Source organism: Scardinius erythrophthalmus (genome assembly GCF_964197995.2).
Source record: "Scardinius erythrophthalmus genome assembly, chromosome: 14".
In the NCBI taxonomy this organism is placed as follows: domain Eukaryota; kingdom Metazoa; phylum Chordata; class Actinopteri; order Cypriniformes; family Leuciscidae; genus Scardinius; species Scardinius erythrophthalmus.
In genome coordinates this window covers 23,688,042-23,710,238 of record NC_138234.1, presented here as the reverse complement: position 1 = coordinate 23,710,238, position 22,197 = coordinate 23,688,042, and the positions used below count along the sequence as shown (strand labels likewise).

The window sequence follows — 22,197 nt, the reverse complement described above, 5'->3', positions numbered from 1 at the left end:
TGCCAAAATTGCGGGAACAACCATACGTCATGGCTTGATAAATGGACTCCACTCCGTAACGCATGGCAAACTCATCGACAATTTCTTGGGGCGTCTCTTCGAAGTAAACCTTCCATGCATCATCACCCTTGGCATCTGGTATCTTCACCACCCCGTTGTTCTGGATGTCCGTTAAATAGTGGAAAAGGTTCTATGGAAAGATGGAAAGAGGGTGTTCATGCTAAGGACTAATTTGATACACTCTAGCAGGGACTATGTAGCTTGTTAATAAATGGCCGTAGGTGGGAAATGAGATAGACAAACATGATCATGGTAGAATCAGACTGACCTCATGCAAGCAAGTGTACTGGACGTGGTACGGAGCTACGGTTTCCTCTCCTTTGATCTCCACACTGATGTGCATACGAATGGCTCCCGACACAGCAGACTTGTCTGTACGCTTGTCTGAAAGGGAGCACAATGAAGTTGGTAAACTTTAAAATCATGCAAAAGAAAGAAAATCACAAGGAAAACATACGAAAAAGTAAATCGTTCAAATATCGTATGAAAAAAGAAAATGTCAAAAATCGTTAAAAAACTAAAATCGTACGAAAATCATAAAAAAATTGTATTTTTAAGCCAAATGAGCTAGTGTTGATTTTAAAAGCGCAAAACATTTAAAGTAGTATGTGTAACATCATCATCAATATTTATTTACTCACCCTCAAGTTGTTCCAAACCTGTATGAATGTTTCTTCTGCTGAACATATATTATGAAAAATGTTTGTAACCAAACAGTTGAAGGGTCCCATTGACTTACACAGTATGGAAAAAAGGTTACACTTTATTTTAAGGTGTCCTTGATACAGTGTAATTATACAATTAAGTATTAAGTAATAGTAATTAACTACATGTACCTACTTTATAATTAGGGTAAGGGTTAAGGTTTGGTTTAGGGTCAGTTGCATGTAACTATGCATAATTGACTGTTATTACTATATTACATGTAAATTGGATAACAGGGACACTGTAAAAAGTGTTACCGAAAAAAAAGTCAATGGGGCTTAGCTTCTTTTGTGTTCAATAGAAGAAAGAAATTCACACAGGTATGAAACAACTTGAGGGTGAGTAAATGGTGACAGAATTTTCATTTTTGGGTGAAGTCTTTAAGTCTCTATTAATAATAGTGTTATGAAGGAGCAATTTTATGACATTGCTATGCTAGCTACGAAAGTAAAAAGTAATGAACTGCCCATGTAATATATATAACATACAACTGTTCTATAATTTTTGGGTCCCGTTTCTAAAGGTCAAACGGGAGTCAAAGATGAAACTGTTTGATCTTTAAGCATTGCGTTAAAGCTTGACCTGAGTGCAATGTAAATAGAACACAAATACAACATTACATTTACCTTATCAATGTATTTAGATATTTTCTAGGAAAAATATTGCTTTGTTACTCACCCAGGTTGTACCAGACGTCCATTTCACCGCTCAGAGTTCGTACCTCGATGATGGTCTGACCGAGGAAGTCGTCAGACTCACGTTTGAACTTCTGCTTTACTCTGGACTTAATATCGTCGTCCTCGTCCCACACGCGCACTTTGATCCGATCGGAAGAGTTGTGACACTCACTGTTGAGATGGTTTTGGATCACCATGAGCAAAATGTATTTTATATAGCCTGTATTAACCGAGATACAAAAATAATCCACTTACAAATTGAAGCTCTCATCCCATACAGGGTTGAGGTTGCCGTAGATAGTCTTGGTTCGTTTTTTGGTCTTGCCAACTTGCACCGTAACATAAGGGTCGCTGGAGCCGGTCTTGTCCTTTGCCTGCAGGCCCTGGGCGCATAACACTGAGCGGAGAAACAGAGTTAATACTAAGATAACCAATATGACATAGAACAAACTCGTGCTGGTTGAAGTGGGTCATTACCGGTGATGCTGATCTTGGCCGACCACTTGGACGTTCCGTCCAGGACACTTTGCTTGACCTGCTTCATATGCGCCACATGCGTGGCCTTGATGACTGCAAACACGTCCTGAATCAGCTCGAATATCTCAGGCTTGTTCCGTTCACGGATCTTCATGCGGTCTTTCAACACCATGATGATGTTCTGCGTGCGATCCTCAGCTCCATGCTTAGAGCTTTTCTCCGCCGCCCCTGCAGATATATTTTAGATTTACACTACCAGTCAATACATTTGGAATAATTATGATTTTTGAAAGAGGTCTCGTTTGCTAACCAAGGCTACGCTTACTTGATAAAAAATACAGAAAAAAACAATACTGAAAAATATTATTACAATTTATAGTTTTCTGTTTGAATCTATTTTAATTCCTGTGATGACAAAGCTGAATTTTAGTATCATTACTCCAGTCTTCGGTGTCACATGATCCTTCAGAAATCATTTTATTATACTTATTTGCTGCTCAAGAGATATTTCTTATTATTATTGTGGCGAGCAGGACAAGGCCTTAGGAGAACGTCGCGAGGCCGGTGGCGTGATTGCTGATGAGCGATATCTCACGGAGGAGCAAAATCGTAAAATGAGGAGCAATGGCAGTGAAGGACGAGAGAGACCAGGCCTGGACTATTTTATTTTATGTTTTGTTTTATTATGTGAGGGGCTGCGGCCTTTACTTTTATTTTTGAATTAATTTATTTTATTATTAAAGTTGTTTAAATGTTCCCACCTGCTTCTTTCCATAACATCGAAGATTGCTACAATTATCAATGGTAAAAACAGTTGTGCTGAAACTGTGATGAAATACCACTCAAAGTCTGGACTAAGTAAAAAACTAAAAAGTAAAAAATAAACACTTTTATTCAGTAAAGACATTATGTTACAAAAGATTTCTATTTCAAATAAAAGCTGTACATTCATCAGAGAATATTTTCAAAAAAAACAAAATGAGCATATCAGCATCAATGTTAAAATATAAAGCTTTCAACATTGACAAGAACCATTATTAATAATTGATATTAACTAAACCAAATATTACAAATATTTCTGAAGCGACACTTTAATAGCCTGGTTTCCATTACAGATTTTCACAAAACTTTTGCGATATTTTCTAAATGTTTGTAAAATTTCAGAAAAAACTATTGCGAAATGACGGTGTTTTCATTAACCGATGTTATGCGACTAAAACATTTTTTTTTGCCTCTCGCGAAAAGTCATTCCAAAAATCATGGCTAAAGAATGATCATGTGAAGAATGACGCCAGGTGGCCTGTAAATGAGAAAAACTGTTTCCATTGCAGTTTTGCGAAATATTCCTTTTTCGAATTGCCTGAAAAACCACCTCATGCGAGTGTAAAAAAAACGTTTTTGCGAAATATGGGAGTTTTTGCGAGATTGACGTGTTTCCATTAAGCGTATTTTCAATCCGCAATTTCAATTTGCGCAATTTGAAGGGTACTACTGAAGACTGGAGTAATGGTGCTGAAAATTCAGTTTTGCATCACAGGAATAAATTACATTAAAAAAATATATTAAAATAGAAAACAGTTCTTTTAAAATGTAATAATATTTTACAAATAACTGTTGCAGGTGAGCATAATTTTTTCTAAAAACTGTAATTATTCCAAACTTTTGATGGCGTATTAAGTGTGTATTTTAAGTACATTAACATTTAGATAAATACAATATTTCAGAGTAATGAAAGAAACTCAATAAGTAATCTTACTCTGCAGACAGTCAGCATTGAGTAAATCTTGACACTTCTCGTGGCACTTGACCCCACACTCGGTGCAGCGCATGCCCTGTCGAGCGATGCCCCAAAGAAGCCCCTCGCACTCGTAGCAGTAGGTGGGTGTGGTGGCCGTCCACACCTCAAAGTTATGTGGTGTGGTACAGGAAATGGGGTAGATCAAAGCCTGCAGGGTCTTCTTATAGACGTGACTCTTCTGCAAGATCATTGGACAAATCAACAGGTAAATGGAAAATGAACTGCAAAATGTGAATATCCAGGAATAAAACTGGTTGACATACCAATTCTTCATTGTTAAGTGTGCTGGAGGCCATAGCAGAAGTGATGCCTGCTTTTCGAGAGTTCTGGACAAGGGACTACAAGAGAAAACAAACATGTAGGGCTCAAAATAAAATCAGGAGCAAATGTGTGTATTTGTTTTTGAGGGAATATATTTGATTGAAATTCTTTCTAAAGTATGCAGTCATAAATACTATATACTATAATAAATACTATAAAAGTATTTTACCCAGGAGTGCTGAAAAGGGTAGTACTCACCATTGCCTGCAGGAGGTGAGGTATTGGAAAAGAAATTAAAATATATATATTTTAGAAGTTTGATTCAATCTCATTTGATTACATGCATCACAAACTGCACAACCAAGGTTGATTAGGATAAAAAGATGAGAATAAGTGCTAAATTCAAGTTATACTTTTTATAAAACAACTGACTCAAACACAACAATAAAGTATTTATGTAAAGAAGTCTCGAAAAGTGCTTGTACAACAATTATGCATGAGGAAGAGCAGAGAGAAATAAGAAAGAAAGGTGGGTACTTTGTCTTCTAGATGAATTGTTTTTGACACGCATTTTAATTCTTATCAAGTCAGCACTTTGGCTTCTGACTTTTAGAGTCGGTGACGGTGACGGTAAGCTGTATTAAAACCGACAAACTGCGGAGCTGTTTCGTGCAGCATGGTAATTTCTCCCTCATCTTCCAGTTCGCGGTGTCAAAGAGAGACTGGTGCCGTCGATGTTCTGACAGCCCTCCAGTGAAGGCTGCCAGGAGTGTTCTTGGCTGAATAAGTACGGCCAGACCTACACGACAGCTGTCAGCTACCGAACGATTTTTTTTATTTTGGCTCTCGCTACTTTGTTTAATCAATACATAACTAACTCTCCTGTCAGTCTAATGAGAAGTTTTGCAGAAAGTGAAAGTCATGTGTAGTTAAATAACATGCACTAATGCAACAGAACTCTTGAGCATTTTGTTAAAACTTAATTTCATCGCATACAGTCCAAAACATTTTTTTAAATGGCACTACATGAATATATTTTGTTTGCTGTAACCAGATTGAATTATTAAGCCGAGTCTTTTGGTGAAAAAAGTTTTGTTTTCTATTTCTTTGGAATAACATGCACTGAAGAAATTAGACCAGAAGCATGATGTATTAATAAAGTAATGTTCAATTTAGATTTCATGTTGCCTCTATCCATGCAAGAACCAATGATGTTTAATGTTATTGCCACCCAACCTTTTTTAAGTATAAGTGGAAAAGTTCAACAAGCTCTTGAAGTAGGTTACAGGCATGAAACAAGGTTAGCAGGGAATGGAGTCAGCTTAGGAAGAAATACAGAGACCAAAATTAATGGGACTGTAAAGGAGACATAGATGCAGTTGTGAGGCTGACTGGACCGGTGGAGATTCATCAGGCTACAGGGTGAATGGTGCTGAGTAATGCTCCAATAATGTCTAACCCTGTAGTCGTGATTCAAACAGATGTGCCATAGAGAGTTCTGTGAACTACAGACCCTTGACAGACTGCTGCCCAAAATAACCACGCTGACATACATAGATGGAGCTTTTGAAGAGTTAGGAAGGTGATGTTGGGTCCAGCAATGCTTTGGTTGAAACTTTGACGTACTAAAGCGGGGGGGTTAGTGACTCACCAGGTCTCGGACGAGAGGGATGGCCTTCCTCTTGCGTAGGTCAGGCATGCTGTCTATGCTGTAGAGAGCACCTCCAGGCCTGCGGATCAAACGGGTAAATGTATTTTATTGATATATGTGTATATTATTAAAATTAATGACTATTTGAAAAATAGGGGTCTTTAAAGAACAGTGATAATCTTTTAAAAATGAGTAATTTCCATTGAGATTCCTAATGCTTCAGGTACTTTCCAATATTTAAATGTTTATATACATCACATATCATCTAAAGCATGATGTTTGAATAACTCGGACGTTTAGCTGCTCTGAAAAAGAGCTGCAGTCCTCTGGTGACACTCACCCTGCTTGCAAAAAGAGTGATGCAAGTCCTGGAGTCTCACCTCGAGCCTGCGGACAACAGAGAGTGACAGAGGGATCAGTGACAGAGCTCCATATATCTCCTATTAATTCATCCAGTAAACCATATTAATTTTCTTTTCAATATCCATGCTGACCTCACAATGTAATTTCAAAGATATAATTTGTATTACAGAAAAAAGACCATTGTCTGTTTTGATTGGACCCAGAAAGAGCCTGCAGTCAGCCGATCTCATTGACGTCAGCTGCAGGCCTCTCTCATGATTAGACCGGATTTGCCGGACATCTTTATCTCAATCATCATTATTCTATCATAACTCCATGTGTATCTCAGAGAAAGCGCGCCATAGCCATCGGTCAAAAAATGCGTTTACTTCGGACCCTCACATTGCCACACCCACCTTTCAGACTGCTTGTCCAACTTCGGCAAAGCAGGGAAGAGTATGACAATCGCTATTGCAATGACAAAAAACTGAAAGAAAAAACACACAAAAACAAAAAGCAAATGGGGTGGAACACAAAAAAGGGCAAGGTACAACATCTCAAAACGAAAACAGGTTTTTATAAACATACGTAACATTAAAATGTAAAACTGAAAAGTAAGTGACAAAAAAGTAACATGAAATGGAGAAGACAGCAAGAAAAAGGACAACAACAAAGGGTAGAACTAACCAAAGACTAGCGACCCAATATTGGCCAACAGAACCAACTGATAGGCATAAGCTGGCAAACTTTGATTTAAAAGGTTACTGAATTTCTATGTACTTGGAAGAAGCTGATCAAACAAATCAATTTCAGGCTTCACAACTTCAGACTTCACATACCTCCTGTAGCTGAAGGCGAACCCTATTGAAGAGTCGTAGCCAGTTGGCTTTGGCCCTTACTGCAGGGTCCACAGGTGGCTCCAGCTTTGGTGTGCTGGGAAAAGATGGTGAAATTATTAGATTTAACTTGTATCCAGCGAAATGTCATAAAAGGCTACAGCTTATCCAAGCTTTCAAGGAATCAGCATATGGAGATTACCTCTCAGGAGAAGCCTCCTTCTCTTGTTCTGGTTCAGGTGGGATCTCAGCGGCAGAGGTGGGCAAGGGCTCCTCTGTATGAGCTGCCAGCTTGCCTACAGGCATTGGGACCTTCTCTGGCTCCAACTCTGAGACCCGTGGTGGGGTTGAGGTACGAGGTACCTTGGCAAAGACATCAAGTGGCTGTTGTAGGGGTGGTGACTCTAGTTTAGGCTCCATGGTCTGAAACGGTGGTTGGGATTGCGGGGGCTGTTGCTGGTGTATGGAAGCCTGTTTCTCCAGGGGTGGACGGCTGGTCGCCTCATGAGCCAACGTTGGGGCAGTGCTGGTTGGGGTAGGGGTGTAGGGTGGCTCCTGCTCTTCACTGAGAGTACCATCCAATGGATAAAGGTCTTCATCCACTTCATACACCATTCCTTCCTCTTCCTCCTCATAGGGGTACTCCCCTTCATCCTGCTGGTAGATCTCGCCATCCTCTTCATCGTAGATTGCACCTTCTTCACCGCCATCTTTGACGTACTCCCCATCATCACTGTAGACGCCCTGCGGCTCATCCGGGTCCCAGACGGGTGAGTCTTTACCATAGCTAACGGAGGAATGGCAGGAATGGTAGGAGTCGTTCTCATCATAGAACTCTACGGAACCACGGAAGCTCTCACCATCCTCTGGGCCGAACTCTTCACTGAGTTGGGAGCTGCCACGGCTCAGCTCACCCGAGGACGCATAGCGACTACTGCCGGTGGGGCTGCGGGAGTAAAGAACTGTCAGTTATATTAAGTCATGGAAGAAAGAAGGTGGGCGACTGCTTATATACAGATTTGAGGGCAGTAAAAAGAGAATTTGAGGCAGGAACAACCAACAACAGAGGAAAAGGACACTTGTCAGCTAATAGAAGTCTCTCCCTGCTGAAAACAACAGCTTAAACCTGCCAAAGATGGTTTTCTGCTCTTACTTGGTCTTCCAGAAGTAAGGTCGGTAGACCAGTTCAAACCAGCTAAGACAAGCAAACAAATTAAGGTTGGTTTAAGGTGTTTTCTTCAGCAGGAAAATAATTTCTGCTGGATGGATGTATGAGTGCAGGTAAGGTTGTGAGAGAAAACAAGACGGAGTCCTGAGGCTCCTTTGAAGGAGTCGAAGGAAAAAGCTCACATAAACATATGGACTCAGAATGGAGCTATTTCACAATCTCAGACCAAACACAAAAAAAGTTGAGGTAGGCAGTGGGAAGAGTTGTCAGTGGACAAATTCGTCCAGGTGGACATAAGAAAGAACAACACATAAAAAAAATAGACACTGAGCTCACAAAAAAAGGGGGTGCAGCATTTTCCTGTTAAGAAAGGCTTTTTATTCTCACTGATGAATAGGCCAATTATGTATAGAGAATGAGAGAATGGAATGGGTAAGAAAAGACGCACTGCCACACACACACACATTATCGATTATGGGACGTAAGGTTTAGAAATGCATGAAGAATCAGAAGCGAAAGAGATGAGGTGTGTAATAGGCTGTGAGCCAAAAAGCGTCTGGGCTTCAGACTGGAGGAAATACAAGAGCCATGGGACACACACACAATTACACACACAAGGCTTCTGTCAAGCCTTTCTGCCATTTAGTCATATATCCTTGTCACCTTTTCTAACTCCCTAGCACACAAACCCATAAATTCCCAAGACACAGCTTTATTTCACATAACATCTTTCACACAACACATTTTGTCTTTCAGTAAGGTTTGGTTCATGAGAAACGGAGAGGGTAAATCAGTGATGTACATTCCATGGACTCTGTCTAAATCAGCGACATGGTCCCGCCTGCTGCCCACACACAGCATAGTGTGTCTAAAGGATATGTAATTAGCGCACACTAGACTTTCGGAATTACAGCGCTATTCTCTAACTCTGTCAAGTATTAAGCAGCCAAATAACAGACTTCACAAAATTGCACCAAATTCTGATTACACGGTACAAAAGACACAAGAAAAAGCTTGTGAAGTGTATGGGTTGGTTACCTAATGACACGTGACAGGCCATTAACAGGTACACAGCAATCACGATAGAGGACAAAGAATACAAAGAGGTATAGATAAAATATATCAATAGATCATGTATGTAAAAGAAGGATTGTTGCGCATGCATGGCAAGCATAGCGAGGACCACAGGACCAGACAAGTCCAATTCCACGACATCATCACAGCGGGACGGAATCACAGGCTGGAGCAGGAAGAAGAGCAGGAGGAGGTGGAAGAGGGTGGAGGTGTAGGAGCTACGGAGACCCACCTATCAGAGAGCGAGTGCCTACTGTCTAAGGAGTACTGGCGGCTGGTCCGCCTGCTCGAGCCAGAAGCCGAATCGAGATCGCTGCGGCCGTTGGTGGCGGAGTCTAAACTATCATAGCGTCTGGTGGGAGGGAAGGGGATGGGAGAGGCAGGAAGAGGAGGAGCATGAGAAATGTCTTTTTTATTCATTTTTCATCTCACCTCATCAGGCCACATTGGAAGGAAAATGACCCAACTTAAGGCAATGTTTAACCAAGCTGCTAAGAGACTCATATCAAAAGCAACACTTTGGGATCAGGATCTGTCTATTAATAAGACTTTATAAAGGATTCAAGAGGCTTTGAAAGAGGTCCTGTCCCAATAGGCGCACTTGATGTTGATTTACAGTCTCAAGGCCTTCTCTCCCACAGCTGGGTGGCCCATTTGTTGTTATAGTTTTCCGAAAGGCTGCTCTAGGTTTTCTGGGGCTATTATGCATCCCTTTAGGTGAAGACTGCTTAGGGAACTATTACCCAACAGTCTGAATGGTAACTTGACTTGGAGAAGGACCCCGAGACCTTAAGGTGCCATTTGGGACAGGGCCAGAGTCTCAGAGCACAAAGTCTCCAGCATGCAATGCAAGAATGTTGGGAATAGCACTTTTGTAAGACAAAATGTTCAGGAAATAAAAGCTCGTTTTGAAGTGAACTGGGCAAAAAACGAGCAATTGAGGGGAAATGTTGCATTCATTCATATCAGTGGCACCAGTGTGGCTCCAAACCCATGAAGTGTATACAATGACGACTCATTCAATCCTTGTATACAGTCATCAATGCATAGGAATAAGAACAGAGGAAAGTTGTAAAGAAACAGAGAATGCTATTACCAACTAGCATTAGCAATAATACTGCACCCAAGAATTGGGAAAATGTACCTAATAGCTCTCTGGTTATCATAATCGTAGTCGTTAGTGTCGTTGTAACGGGAACCGTGGGTCATGTTTCGGATGGGGTATTGGTGCATGGATGCGTTGGGCTGAGAAGTGGTGTAGAATGGAGGTGGGATGCTGTTGCTGGTTTCGCTGCGGTAATCACTGTCTCGATCATCCACGGCACTGTCTGGATCATCATCTGAGGAGCAAGTGCAGATTTTAAATGTAAATTATGTGGATTAACCCTAAAATCTGATTGTTTAATAGGAACGTTCCAGGACCAAAATGATGTTGATCCACAAACCCATCATACTTGAGTAAACAAAGTAAGTCCACCAGCAAGTATCAATAAAAGTTTTCTGCAGTTTTCTACAAAAAACAAAAGTTTTTTTTTTAAACAAAGCTTACTTACTTTGTTGGTCCCCCCATAGACTCCAGTTACCTATGAAAACAATAAGTCAAGACGAATATTAGAAGTAGGCCAAAAAATCGGTGATGAAAATATATCTTTGTGGAATACATGCCTCTGTTTGACCATGAACAAGCAGCTTATTATAAACTATAAATTTGAGTTGTGAAATTACTAGGTGTGACATGGCAGTGCACAGTGCATGAGAGTGACCTTGCCTTGCTAAGTGCTAATGGTTAATAGCTCTGATGTGAAGTAATAAAAAATGGCCTGTTCACAAGCCGAAGCCACTCTAACAAGCCACTCCTCCTTATCCCACCCAGGCTTCAGATATCGCTGAATACGGTCCAGGAAATCTGCACCATGATGATAAGCCATCCATCAAGTGCTCAGAGATAAAGTAAACTCACATTGGACCTGCTGATGGGGTGATTGGTCTTCTAATGAGGTTCTGTACACATTAACCTACCAAGGGGCCATGTAATTTATAGTGTGAGTGTGAGTTGCGCTTGAAAGCTCACAGCACTGAGTTGATGGCATTGGAAGTGGTCTCTCGTGCTCCTCCTGGTATGTGTACTGCAAAATGAGCAAACAGAAATGATTGGTAAGCCAGTTTGAACAGATAAAAGTCTTTGTTTAATTAGGTCAGTAGTTCAAAAAATGCTGTTCAGGTCTCAGGCATTTCTCTGACAGACTCAAATTAATGCATGTTCTGCCCTTGGGCTCTGGGGAGGACAGTAAACACAACAAGACTGGAGTTGAATAAGAAGACTCACATCTTGGTCCCTCATGGCATTGAGCTGCTCCAATTTCTTGGCCCAGTATCGAGCTTCCTCCTCCGGTATATCTGGAAGTATGAAAACCATAAGTTAGCATCAAAACTTAGTACAAGCAGTGACCAAATACAATATTGGAGAAAGTAATAAACAGCATGGATACCTAATGGGAGTTCGAATCGTGTATCCAAAAGCACTCGATGAAAGGTGGGATCTTTGGTGCCGCAGATCTCATTTTCAGCCATAATGACCTGGGAGTCTAAAGTCAACCATTGTCCTGGACCTTCCTACAACACAATAGAAAAAGAAACAGTGGTATATCTGCTATCAGAGACAAAGCTGTCTGTACATTTGGTTGGATCAACTAGAGAGATACATAACTCTACCCGCTTGGGGTAATTTAGCTAAAGTTGCAAGTTTAAGTCTTGCAACTTTATCACCGCTATCACCTTAAACAAGCCACTTAATCCCAGATTGATCCAGGGACACTGTCCTTGAAAGTGAACATTTTATGCCAACATTGTAGAAACAAATTCCACTGGTGCCGGTTCATCTAATACATTTTAACTGGTAAGAAATTTTAACAAATATTAGCACAGAGTCATACAGTGAATGGTTTCTGCAACATGATTGCAATGAGAGCCAATGCCAGGCATCAGCTACAGATCTCTACATATAGCTCTACAGAGAGTGAGAAAAGATGCAAGCTGTTGGGGGCCAGGCCGGCCATCTGGGCTGTACCTCATTCGACTGTCGAATGCTGTGCAAAGGGATCCACAATGTGCCAACCATGGTGTCCCAGATCAGTCCTTTGTTCCATACCTCCACTGTCAGGCCCAGATCCAGCCTGTTAATCTCACTAGAAGATGGAGTGATGGGTAAATTTGAGAAAAAAGAGAGATGGACAGAGAAATTAATATATAGTACGACGATATGGATAATACACTCTGTTAGGAAGGTTCCATATATCTTCAGTTAATAACAAACTCGCATATAAAATAAAGAGCCCTAAGGCAAAAATTGCTTAGTTACTTATATGAAATTCACAAAAAGCACATTTTTGAAATACTGTGGAGAAACTGCATGACTCAGTAATTTCATTTAGATTAGACATGCTGAAAAAACAGACCCCAGAGAATAGAAGAGGACAAAAAAAGATACATTTTAACAGAGGCACAATATTAATGGAAAAAGAAACAGAAAATAGCAAGAAAAACCCAACAGGGTGCAGACAATAACGCCATCTGTGCCTTGGGCCTCTCCAGTCACACTCCACAAGACTACACTCTCTAAAGCAGCATCAAATCCTAATAATAGCCTCAAATTTTACTTTAAAACCAATCCCTCTCAAAGACCATGGGGGCTAATCTTGGACACAGTGGAGGCACCGCGTTAGACATTGCATAGCGAGATAAAGAGTAACTGAAGCGGATCTGGCTTATAGATGACTCAAGATGAGGTTGGCAAAAATTTGGCAGGTATCATTAATTTAGAACAAACCCATAATGCTAAGCAGGAGCACTAACAATTGCTTTGTTTTGATTAGTGAGCTCCACTATTTAAATGTTTTATGTCTACTAGTTTACTGTATCTACTCATCCAGGACAATCACAAGACATATTTCATCTTAAGTTAATAAGACAAGATTTATTGCATTCAGTGGTAGGCAACGTCTGGGCCCTTGAGGGCGAAACCATTAGGGGTACTACTTGACTGCCATTACCTAGGGGATGCCAACTGTTACATAAGAAAACAGAAATAGCCCCTTCATCAAGGTTCTTATAAGCCTCAAAACACTCTACGCAAGTTCGTGAACACAAATGTTTACATTCGTATTGCATTTCCCAGCGCTGGCACTAGGGAAAGCACATTAAGATGCATGGCACAAGTGTTTTTTTGCTAGTTTCAGCCCGACGCAGTAATCATTTTCACGTCCTGCGCAACATTGTTTAAATAGCAAATGCGTTTGCGCAGATTTGTGCAGCCATGGTCTGAAAACGAGGTGTGTTCAGGTGCATTGTTGGCGCGTTGCTATTTTGAGGCAACTGAAATAGACTGTGCCATTGACCAACTGAAACCTGGTCTAAAGTCAAAGGCGCAATATTTGTTTTGTTATTTAAAGAGCGCGTTAGTAATGTGCATCTATAGGCAGGTCCACAACGCGTGTACACTCTGCTTATTACACACACAGGGACGCAGCACACAAACATGCCAAATAAAAATAAAAGTATTACAAAGTAAAAGATTAATATTGTGTACATAAAGATATGGTGGAATCTGGCTTGTCCCGTAGATGGTCTGCTTGCGCGCTTTAACCTCAGGCACGAGCAGATCCATTTTCTGGAGACGCCATGGTGCAAGTGCAACTGGCTTTTAAAGGGAATGGGAAATTACACTCTGATTGGTTTTTTGCACGTTACGCCCAAAACACACCCATTACTCATTAAGAGAATAGAGACAACCCATTTAGATCATGCGCTGGGAGAGCCGACCATTTTTCCCATCATTAAACTAGCAAAAGTGGATTCGGACATGACCTAATTCCACTTGCGCCGTGCGCTTTAGACCGTGCGCTTAGATCGTTAAAATAGGGCCCTATGTATGTACCATGGGACCTTATACTTTCAATGCATTGGCCAAACATTTGCATCAGCATGTTTGCTAACTTGCATTCAATTTCTTGCCCCTCTTTTTTTTTTACTGCAAAGAGAAAGAGAAGTGGAACTCACAACATGAAGTCCTGTTCCCAACATGGCTGACTACCTCGCACGGCTATAGTGGTGCTTTTCACGTTCTGAACCTTCAGTGACACGTAGGTGTTGAATTTTTCTGCATGAAAATAACATTTTATTGCAAAAACACAACAGATAGGTTACATGTGTGGAAAGCTAGTTACAGTGAGACTTCAGGCATACCTTGTGGTCCATCGAGCTTGGCTTTCTTCACTGTAATAGAGAGAGACGTGTATGTAAATAAGTGATAAACATAGGTATTAAAAATAATCACACTTTACATATCAGGCAGCGCATTTGAGATCCAATGTCAGCACATTTGCATTTGTGCAAGTGGAATTCCTCAAGGCCCTAGACTCCAGTTTGCAGCAATTTATTTTCTTTCAGGGAGAGAGTGGCAATTGCACAACAGTTTGAACAAACAAAAAAGTTCTACCATGTTTTTTTTTTTTTGGAAACTGTCCAATAGTACTGTAATGTTTAAACAGGCAAAAAAAAAAAAATAATAATAATTTTTGGACATGGTCCAATGGAACTGCAATGTTTTCTGGCATCAATACTAGATTTGTGAGTATGTTACATAGTGGTATTGCAATTTATTGCATGGTAAAATTCAAAAAAAAAAAATTTGTACAAATTTATCATGATAAATAAATATGATAATAATTCAATTTCCACAATATGGGGTGAATTTATGTTTACCTGATATCAAAGGACCATGGAATTACCATCCAATACTATCACTGAACCATGGTACTAGCACAGAAGGCTTTAAAACCAGCATGTCAAGCAACAAAAAAAATCATAGAGCTCAGCAAAGAAACAAATTCTCCAATACACAAATTTCTTACAGATTATATTATTTCTTACAGAAAATCTGAGTGGTTATGAAACTGCAGAGATGGCTAGAGAGGCCGTCACTGTCAATTATGCTTAGGGGAAATCTGAAAAAAAAAAACCTGTTCTCCAACTGAGCTTCTTTTCAAAGGCGAGTGACGTCAACAGCCCCATTCATAATTCATATTCCCCTACTCAGTGTGAAGCATCCTCGGGTTAAGGGGACCTTAAAATAATTCAGAGCCTTCCATTGTAATCCTTCAGTCAGCGTTCCTCTCTAAATTTAGTGCAGAATTTTTCCCTTCCTCAAAAACACCTACCGGTTGACACTTTTAACCGCTGAGAGTAGCTTTAAGTTATAACGAATCTGAAGCATATGAGTCAGGGGCTTTTGAAAAACTGATGATATCACAAAGCAAACCAAATGGAAAGTCATGTTGCAGTTTGCCAACACACTGCAAATTATCACTGGAACGTTAAACATTGAGCATCAGTTCCCTGCAGAGAAGAAGATACGTTAGTGTGAGTTTGATATTAGTTAAAAAATTGACAAAATTGGTTAAAGATAGTTAACAAGCAAGATTTTTCCGATAAACTGGACTGATCAAGGACGTCTTGCTGGTTAAGCTACAGTAGTTAGGAAGCCTAGTGGGGACACTAGCATTCAAAACACTGAAATTTGATGGATGAATGATGTTCCAAGAGTGCTAATAGCTCCAGATGAGACAGTTCCAGAAAAGAGAGGCCTTATGTGAGCAGAACAGAATGGAATAAGCACGGGAAGCGGAGTTCGCCCAAAGTAGTTGGTGTACAGTCGACGTCATGTAAAACCCATAATCAGCATAGTATGTGCGTTCCTTTGTATGCAGCCCGATTTTTCTAACCACACACACTCTGTATGCTCAGCTCGCACATGCACATTGTATTTTGCCCTTATTAGTTCATCCACAAGGGGGCAACAAGACGAAACAACAACAAACAACTACTTTAGACAGTAATAGTAGATGCCTGCATTGACGAGCGTTTGTGTGAGACCGTTAAGAAACACCTGAGACTCTAGAATCTAGAAAAAATGAAAAAATGAGCGCGTCGCTTCAATTATTTGAAATAACGAACTTGAGCGTGCAAATTAATGCGATATGTGAACGGCCCTTGGCGAGCTACCTCCAATCAGGCCTCCAATCAGGCCACGAGCTACTGGTAGCTCGCGAGCGACGTGTTGGAGACCCCTGCTCTAGATGTTATTCATAATGTCTAGAGAGAAATAGCGCAGACACCAAACAAGGATGAAACTTTATATGTCGAGCACCTGTGTTCGCACACGCTATCAAATGAAGTATAATTTGAAAGGCAATGCGTTAGGTTCTATGTATATGCTAAGCGAAGTATACTTTGGGCTTAATGGTATTTCTGTCATGACAGCTCTCGGAGTGTTTGGCATGGTAATCGACATGACAATGTTGATATGTTTGGTCTTAGCGGAGTAGATCTGCTACGCTACTGCTGCTGCTGCTGTAGAGCAAGTACGGGACTTGCTACTACTAATACACACACAGACATGCTGCTGTGAGCAAGTAAGACATGCTGTTGCTGTACAATATAGTGTACATGTATAGCAGATCTATAAAGGTGGAGCTGGGGGAGGGTTTCGCGCTGCAACTGCTACAGAAAATGCTGACCAAGTATTTGAAGGTTGAGCAGCGAGCTCATTGGCTACTGATACAGCAGGAACACAGCGGTGCCCTATAGATAACGATGTGATTGCAAACAAATTGAGTTAACGACCTTAACCAATTTTAAAACTGTGGGAGACCACAGACATAAGGGCAGTTTCAACTAATTTTTAGCATTATAATCCTCCGAATGAACACATTAGAAGATTCGCCGAGAACGCGAGTCAACACACCCGTCGACTGTAACATTTTCACAGTGAGACGTGATCTCACGGAGACTCGTGAGAACAAACGTGACTCAAGAAGAAAAACAAATGGGATCGACGTCGTTAGCGCGTTAGTTTTGTTTTACGGGAAGAAAAACAAAGGAGAAAAAAGGAATACTCCACTTTTTTGGCATGTGTTTGGCTGCCAAGTTTTTAGCTATAGAAGCACACAACATCCGGTTGGTGAAGCTTGCTCGCTCTCATTGGCTATTGCGGGTATCACGTTGAAGGCCCTGCACTTTCGGTCTTACAGTGGCAAGTCCGTGAGACCGTAGGGTGTCCCATTCATAGATATCCATATAAGGCTAGATGTCTTACGGCGGAGTCTCGAACGGCATCACCGGCGGCCATCTTGTCACAGGCAGGCTTTCTGGCGGGCTCTGTGGTACCTGATGTAAGGTGAGTGATCAGCACGATGATGGCCGCCAGGTGCGGACGTCGACCTCCATTGGCCAGCAGCGCGCACGAGACATCTAGCCTTTATTATATGATGTCTATGGTCCCATTTGTCATTTTAAAGACACGAAAGTGCGGACTCAGAGGAAGACCGCGAGTGCTTAGGGTGACATTTGGGACAGGGCCAGAGGCAGCCAGATAAAGAGTCGTAAACATCAAACGATTTGGGATCGTGCTGGCTCCGATGCGATTGGGAGCAGTAAAATAATCGTAATGACACCACACAATTGAGGATTTGGACAAAAAGTTGGTTGCGAGAAGCCTCGAATCGGGAAACCCTTCGAAGGGATTAAGGCAGGGATGAGCCCTTCAGAATGGAACGCAGGGTATGACAGGAATGATCGAAATGATCAACCGCTGCACCTCCGCTCAAAGTTCCCGCTCACGATTCACCGCTGCCTCCGCCCCGTCTCTGCCAGGGTTTCCTCTCTCATGCTCCCACGCACCATTTCCTGCCATGTGGCTGGCATGCACGTGTGCTGCCTCTTTATCTCTTCCCCTCTTCCTCTCGCGCTCCATTAATCTCTCTGTGTAGCCGAGCATGGGCAGAGCGAGCTATATCCTGACACTAAAAATAACCACTTAAGGGTGAATTTGAGAGAAGGGTTTTTTGGGGTGGGGGGCTAAAAGCTTGGCATAAAGGGATGATATTAAAACATGCATCAAAAAAAGCTTGGATTTACCATGTAGGCGTTTAAAGCAATCCATCAGTGATGAACTGCAATCTGAAAACTAATTATCTACATGCAGGAATTTGATGGAATAAAGCGTTTTTTCTCTGTGGAGAGAAGCATATGCAATATCTTATATGTTATTGTAGTATAATTTATATACTTTTATAGTATTATTAAGGATTTTATTATATATATATATATATATATATATATTCCATTTTCTTTTCAGTTTTAATCATTTTATTATGTGTTTTTGTCATTTTTATTAGTGTTTTCTTTTTATATATATTTCTATAGGCCTATATATATTATATTTTGTTTGATTTTCAGTTTTAGTCATTTTGGTATTTAATTCTTTTTTTAATTTTAGGTAATTGACAAGGCAACATATCTGTAATTTATGTATTTTAAGTTTAATGATATTTATATTTTATTTTATTGCAGCCCTATTTCAATAACGGAAAACATCGCCAACTACTGGCCTGGCATGAATAATACAGCGTTTTCAGTCGTTTTTTGGGGATCTGTGTGAACGGGATCATTTTGATGTACGCGAAAAACACAAAGAAAACACTTTTCCATTTTTAGTACATCGTTGTAGTGTAAACGTACCCTAACACCACTAAATTCAGTGTTATTTTTCTTATGAATGTAAATATCAAAGAAATATTGTATAAATTAGGTGAAGGTCTGTGATTTTGCAGTTGCATATGAATATTTTCTAATAGGCTATAACTACAGAGAAACAGTGCTAAATTATACATGGTAACTGCTGTTAGTGTTAACTATAATAAAGTCATAGGAAGTTAAATAGGCAGTTCTATTAAATTATTAATATGAAACGATCTGTGGCCCCCGCCCTTTAAAGGCAGAGTTCACTCAGAAATGAAAATCTCATCATTTACTCACTCTTGAGTCCTTTCAAAAACCTATGCAAAAACTTTTTCCTTGTGGAACACATATGAAGATGTTTAGTAGAACACCCAGGCTGCTCTTTTCCATACAATAAAAGGCAATGGTTTGATTGTATGGAAAAGTCAATGGACTAAATGGTGATATTTTTTTCTTTTTTGGTGATTCCTTTAATCTACTCATTCCATACTGTGTCACGATTTCTAGATTTTAAATAACAGCCTAGAATTTTTTTCTTTTATACAAACCAGACGTTTTAAACCCAGCTTAGAAATGGCACATTTAAATTCCCTGAAAACTGGCGATTGGTTATGCAAGAGGAATTCAAGACTTTTAACTTCAAAACACATCCAGGGGGAATTAGGCAAGCCTTACAGTACATCTGCTCAGGTTACTGCGGCAGGCGCCAAGCATGATGCCAGTCTGTGTGACACACACCCACACACCCACTGTCACTTTCGGACGCTGGTTGTGAATCTGCTGCCTGTTTAATTACAGAGTGGTGGCAGACGTGCCATGGATCAGAATGTCTGTGTGGGATGTGTTCAAAGAAACATGGCTTACAGGATCGTTCAGAATTCTGAGTCTCCTACAACAGATCTTCTACAACAGACCAATCTGATTTGCATGTCATCTTACGTTAAATGGCAATCAAGAACTGAGTAAGGCACGCGAACATGGGCAAGTGGCCCATTGCACATGGCAGACCAAAAAGGCTAACAGTAAGTGCATGTGGAAGACATTCGGCCAAAAGATTTATTCTTTACTCTATTCATACTCTCAGACAAAACCCAGGGACCCCTACTATAAAAAAAATCTAAAATCTAGGATGCATAACACTGGTCAGCACAATATTAACATGAGATAAGAATAAACTAGAATTTCGCAGCATTTTTGATCTTGGTTATTGTTATTTTCCACGTATACACATGGAATATGTATTAAACATAAAACATGAGAATACGCAAATATGTGTTAAAAAACATAAACACAAAAAATAGCAAACAAAGCTAAAATTATGAAATGAAAGTTCAGCTAAATGTGTCATTGTGCATAAAAAATGTATAATAAAAAAATAATACAAAACATTACAATGGCAACAAAAGCTAATATTAATGACAGCAGTCTCATTGTCCCTCATTTTTAATATTAAAATATTTTTTTAAATATTAATATTTAAAAAAAAATTATTAAAAAAGAAAACAATATTACTTAAATGTCACATCGATTAATCACGATTAATCGTATATAACATAAAGGTTTTTGTTTTTATGATATGTATGTATATATATATATATATATATATATATATATTGTGAATATATATATATTGTATATATATATATTATATTATACACATATTATATGAACAAAAACTTGTATGTTAGATGTGATTAATCGCGATTAATCGATTTGCCGATTAAACGACAGCACTAATACAATATTAATGGCATTTAAAATTAAATTCAATATTTAAAAATAATTCTGTTCACCAATAGTGATTATTTTAATGCTTTTGCAAATAAAATATTATCATAACATTTTATTTTATTGTTATAGGCCAGGCCAAAAATGCATCACTTAATTTTACACAATAGGGGGTCCCGCTCTGTCCCTACTCTATCCACAAACGGGTCTCTGATTTATATATTTGTCCATTTATCAATTTAGACCATATAATGATTTAACATGTTTTGTATTTTTTATAGCTACTTATCTGTAAGTGTACTTAAGTAGAATAAATGTAGCAATTACAACAAAGAAAATAACACCTGTAATGTTGTCATCTACCATGAACGCTTTGAACTATAAAGCCATTTTACGCCCGTACAGTAAACACAGTTAAAAATAGATGTATCATACATCAAAGTAGATCCCATCTGAGCAGGGGAGAAAAAGCTTTTGGAATATCAAGGGAACACACCCCTGAATACTGGCTGCATTTAAAACACGGGCGGATTCAATATACTGATATCCCTGTGCATTTCTAGAAACAAACTGCACATTTTATACAATAAATAAATACTTGTAGCCTAAATAAAGAGATAGGAGGACTAAGTTATTAAGCTAAAATACTAAAAAGAGGCATTGCACAGATGATACACTCCTTCTACCTGACATCTCACACTGTCTGTAACCCTACAGTTCAGATTCTGTTGCATGAATACAAACCAATAATAATATTAAACTCCACCGAAGAGGAATATTTAACCGATTATTGATCCTTGATCAGAATATTAATTCTCGAAAGCACGTAAGGCGCCTAAAAACTATGCATTTAATTAAATGCAGTATTAGGTGATTTGTTAAAGACAGTCTTTTTCAAATACAATATCATTTTTTTAACCCTTAATATGTATATATATATATATATATATATATATATATATATATATATATATATATATATATATATATACAATCAATGTATATAACGCATAACCAACAGCTGGTATTTAATGCATCCATATATGAAAGAATGCTCTTACCTCCAACACACAGCAGTGACATCTCTTTATTTATTATTATCCGCGCCCTTTTGAGTTAGCTTGGATAATAAAACTGTTTTTAAAAACGATTTGTTAGATTTTTTTCATATGTTGAGGAACCTCCCCTTCTTGTTACCAAACTCTACCCCACAATATATAAAAATAACTACTCCGAATCCTTCAGATAATTCAATCCGAGGGCGTTTTTCAACCACCCTCTCGATGTAGACCGCTGTTATCCGGGCTGTGAGTGAATGTTAGCGCTGTTTTTTCAGCCGCTCGTAACGCGCCGCACAGCCATCTTGTTCAGTTCAGCACCGCCGCCGCGAGGATAGCTACTACCGTGACGTCACGGCCCGAGCAGTGCACGAGAGCAGTGACAGCAGCAGCGCACGCGGACGCCTCTCCTTTCTAGACAGCCGAAGCGTGGATGGAGCAGTGCTTAAAACTGCACATTAAAAAGTGCCTTTTTAATTGGCAGATTCATGAAATACTGTTCTAATGGAAATAAGTCAGAAAAAAAAGGCTTTGGGGTCCAAGAGACTCCAAAGCCCGTTTTTAATAGGTCGAAAAACTAACTTAAAGGGATAGTTCACCCGAAAATAAAATCCTTTTTTTTTCTTCTCACCGCCATGTTGTTCCAAACTCGTAAACTGACTTTATTCTGTGAAACGCAAATGAACGGTGAATGATGGTGTCAGTCTCCATTAACTTTTATTATTGAAAACGATTATGCGAAAGTGAATGGTGGCTGAGGCGGTCCGTCCATAGCATCATCTCCGT

The 22,197-nt window shown here is 39.7% G+C and overlaps 1 protein-coding gene across 1 annotated transcript in view; it reads right to left on the bottom strand.

Annotated features, from left to right (window-relative positions):
- unc13a (unc-13 homolog A (C. elegans)) overlaps positions 1-14,362 on the bottom strand; it is a gene marked incomplete at both ends in the record, with an annotated part of 33,923 nt that extends 19,561 nt beyond the window's left edge. Inside the window, 20 exon segments of the mRNA XM_081384158.1 lie at positions 27-190; positions 329-444; positions 1,444-1,613; positions 1,698-1,839; positions 1,920-2,147; positions 3,676-3,895; positions 3,981-4,055; positions 5,630-5,708; positions 5,970-6,016; positions 6,811-6,865; positions 7,010-7,753; positions 10,194-10,389; positions 10,603-10,632; positions 11,121-11,175; positions 11,376-11,446; positions 11,539-11,662; positions 12,117-12,234; positions 14,105-14,204; positions 14,291-14,333; positions 14,336-14,362. Coding sequence (XP_081240284.1) covers positions 27-190; positions 329-444; positions 1,444-1,613; positions 1,698-1,839; positions 1,920-2,147; positions 3,676-3,895; positions 3,981-4,055; positions 5,630-5,708; positions 5,970-6,016; positions 6,811-6,865; positions 7,010-7,753; positions 10,194-10,389; positions 10,603-10,632; positions 11,121-11,175; positions 11,376-11,446; positions 11,539-11,662; positions 12,117-12,234; positions 14,105-14,204; positions 14,291-14,333; positions 14,336-14,362 — 2,804 coding nt within the window.
- Between the last annotated feature and the right edge of the window lie 7,835 nt (positions 14,363-22,197).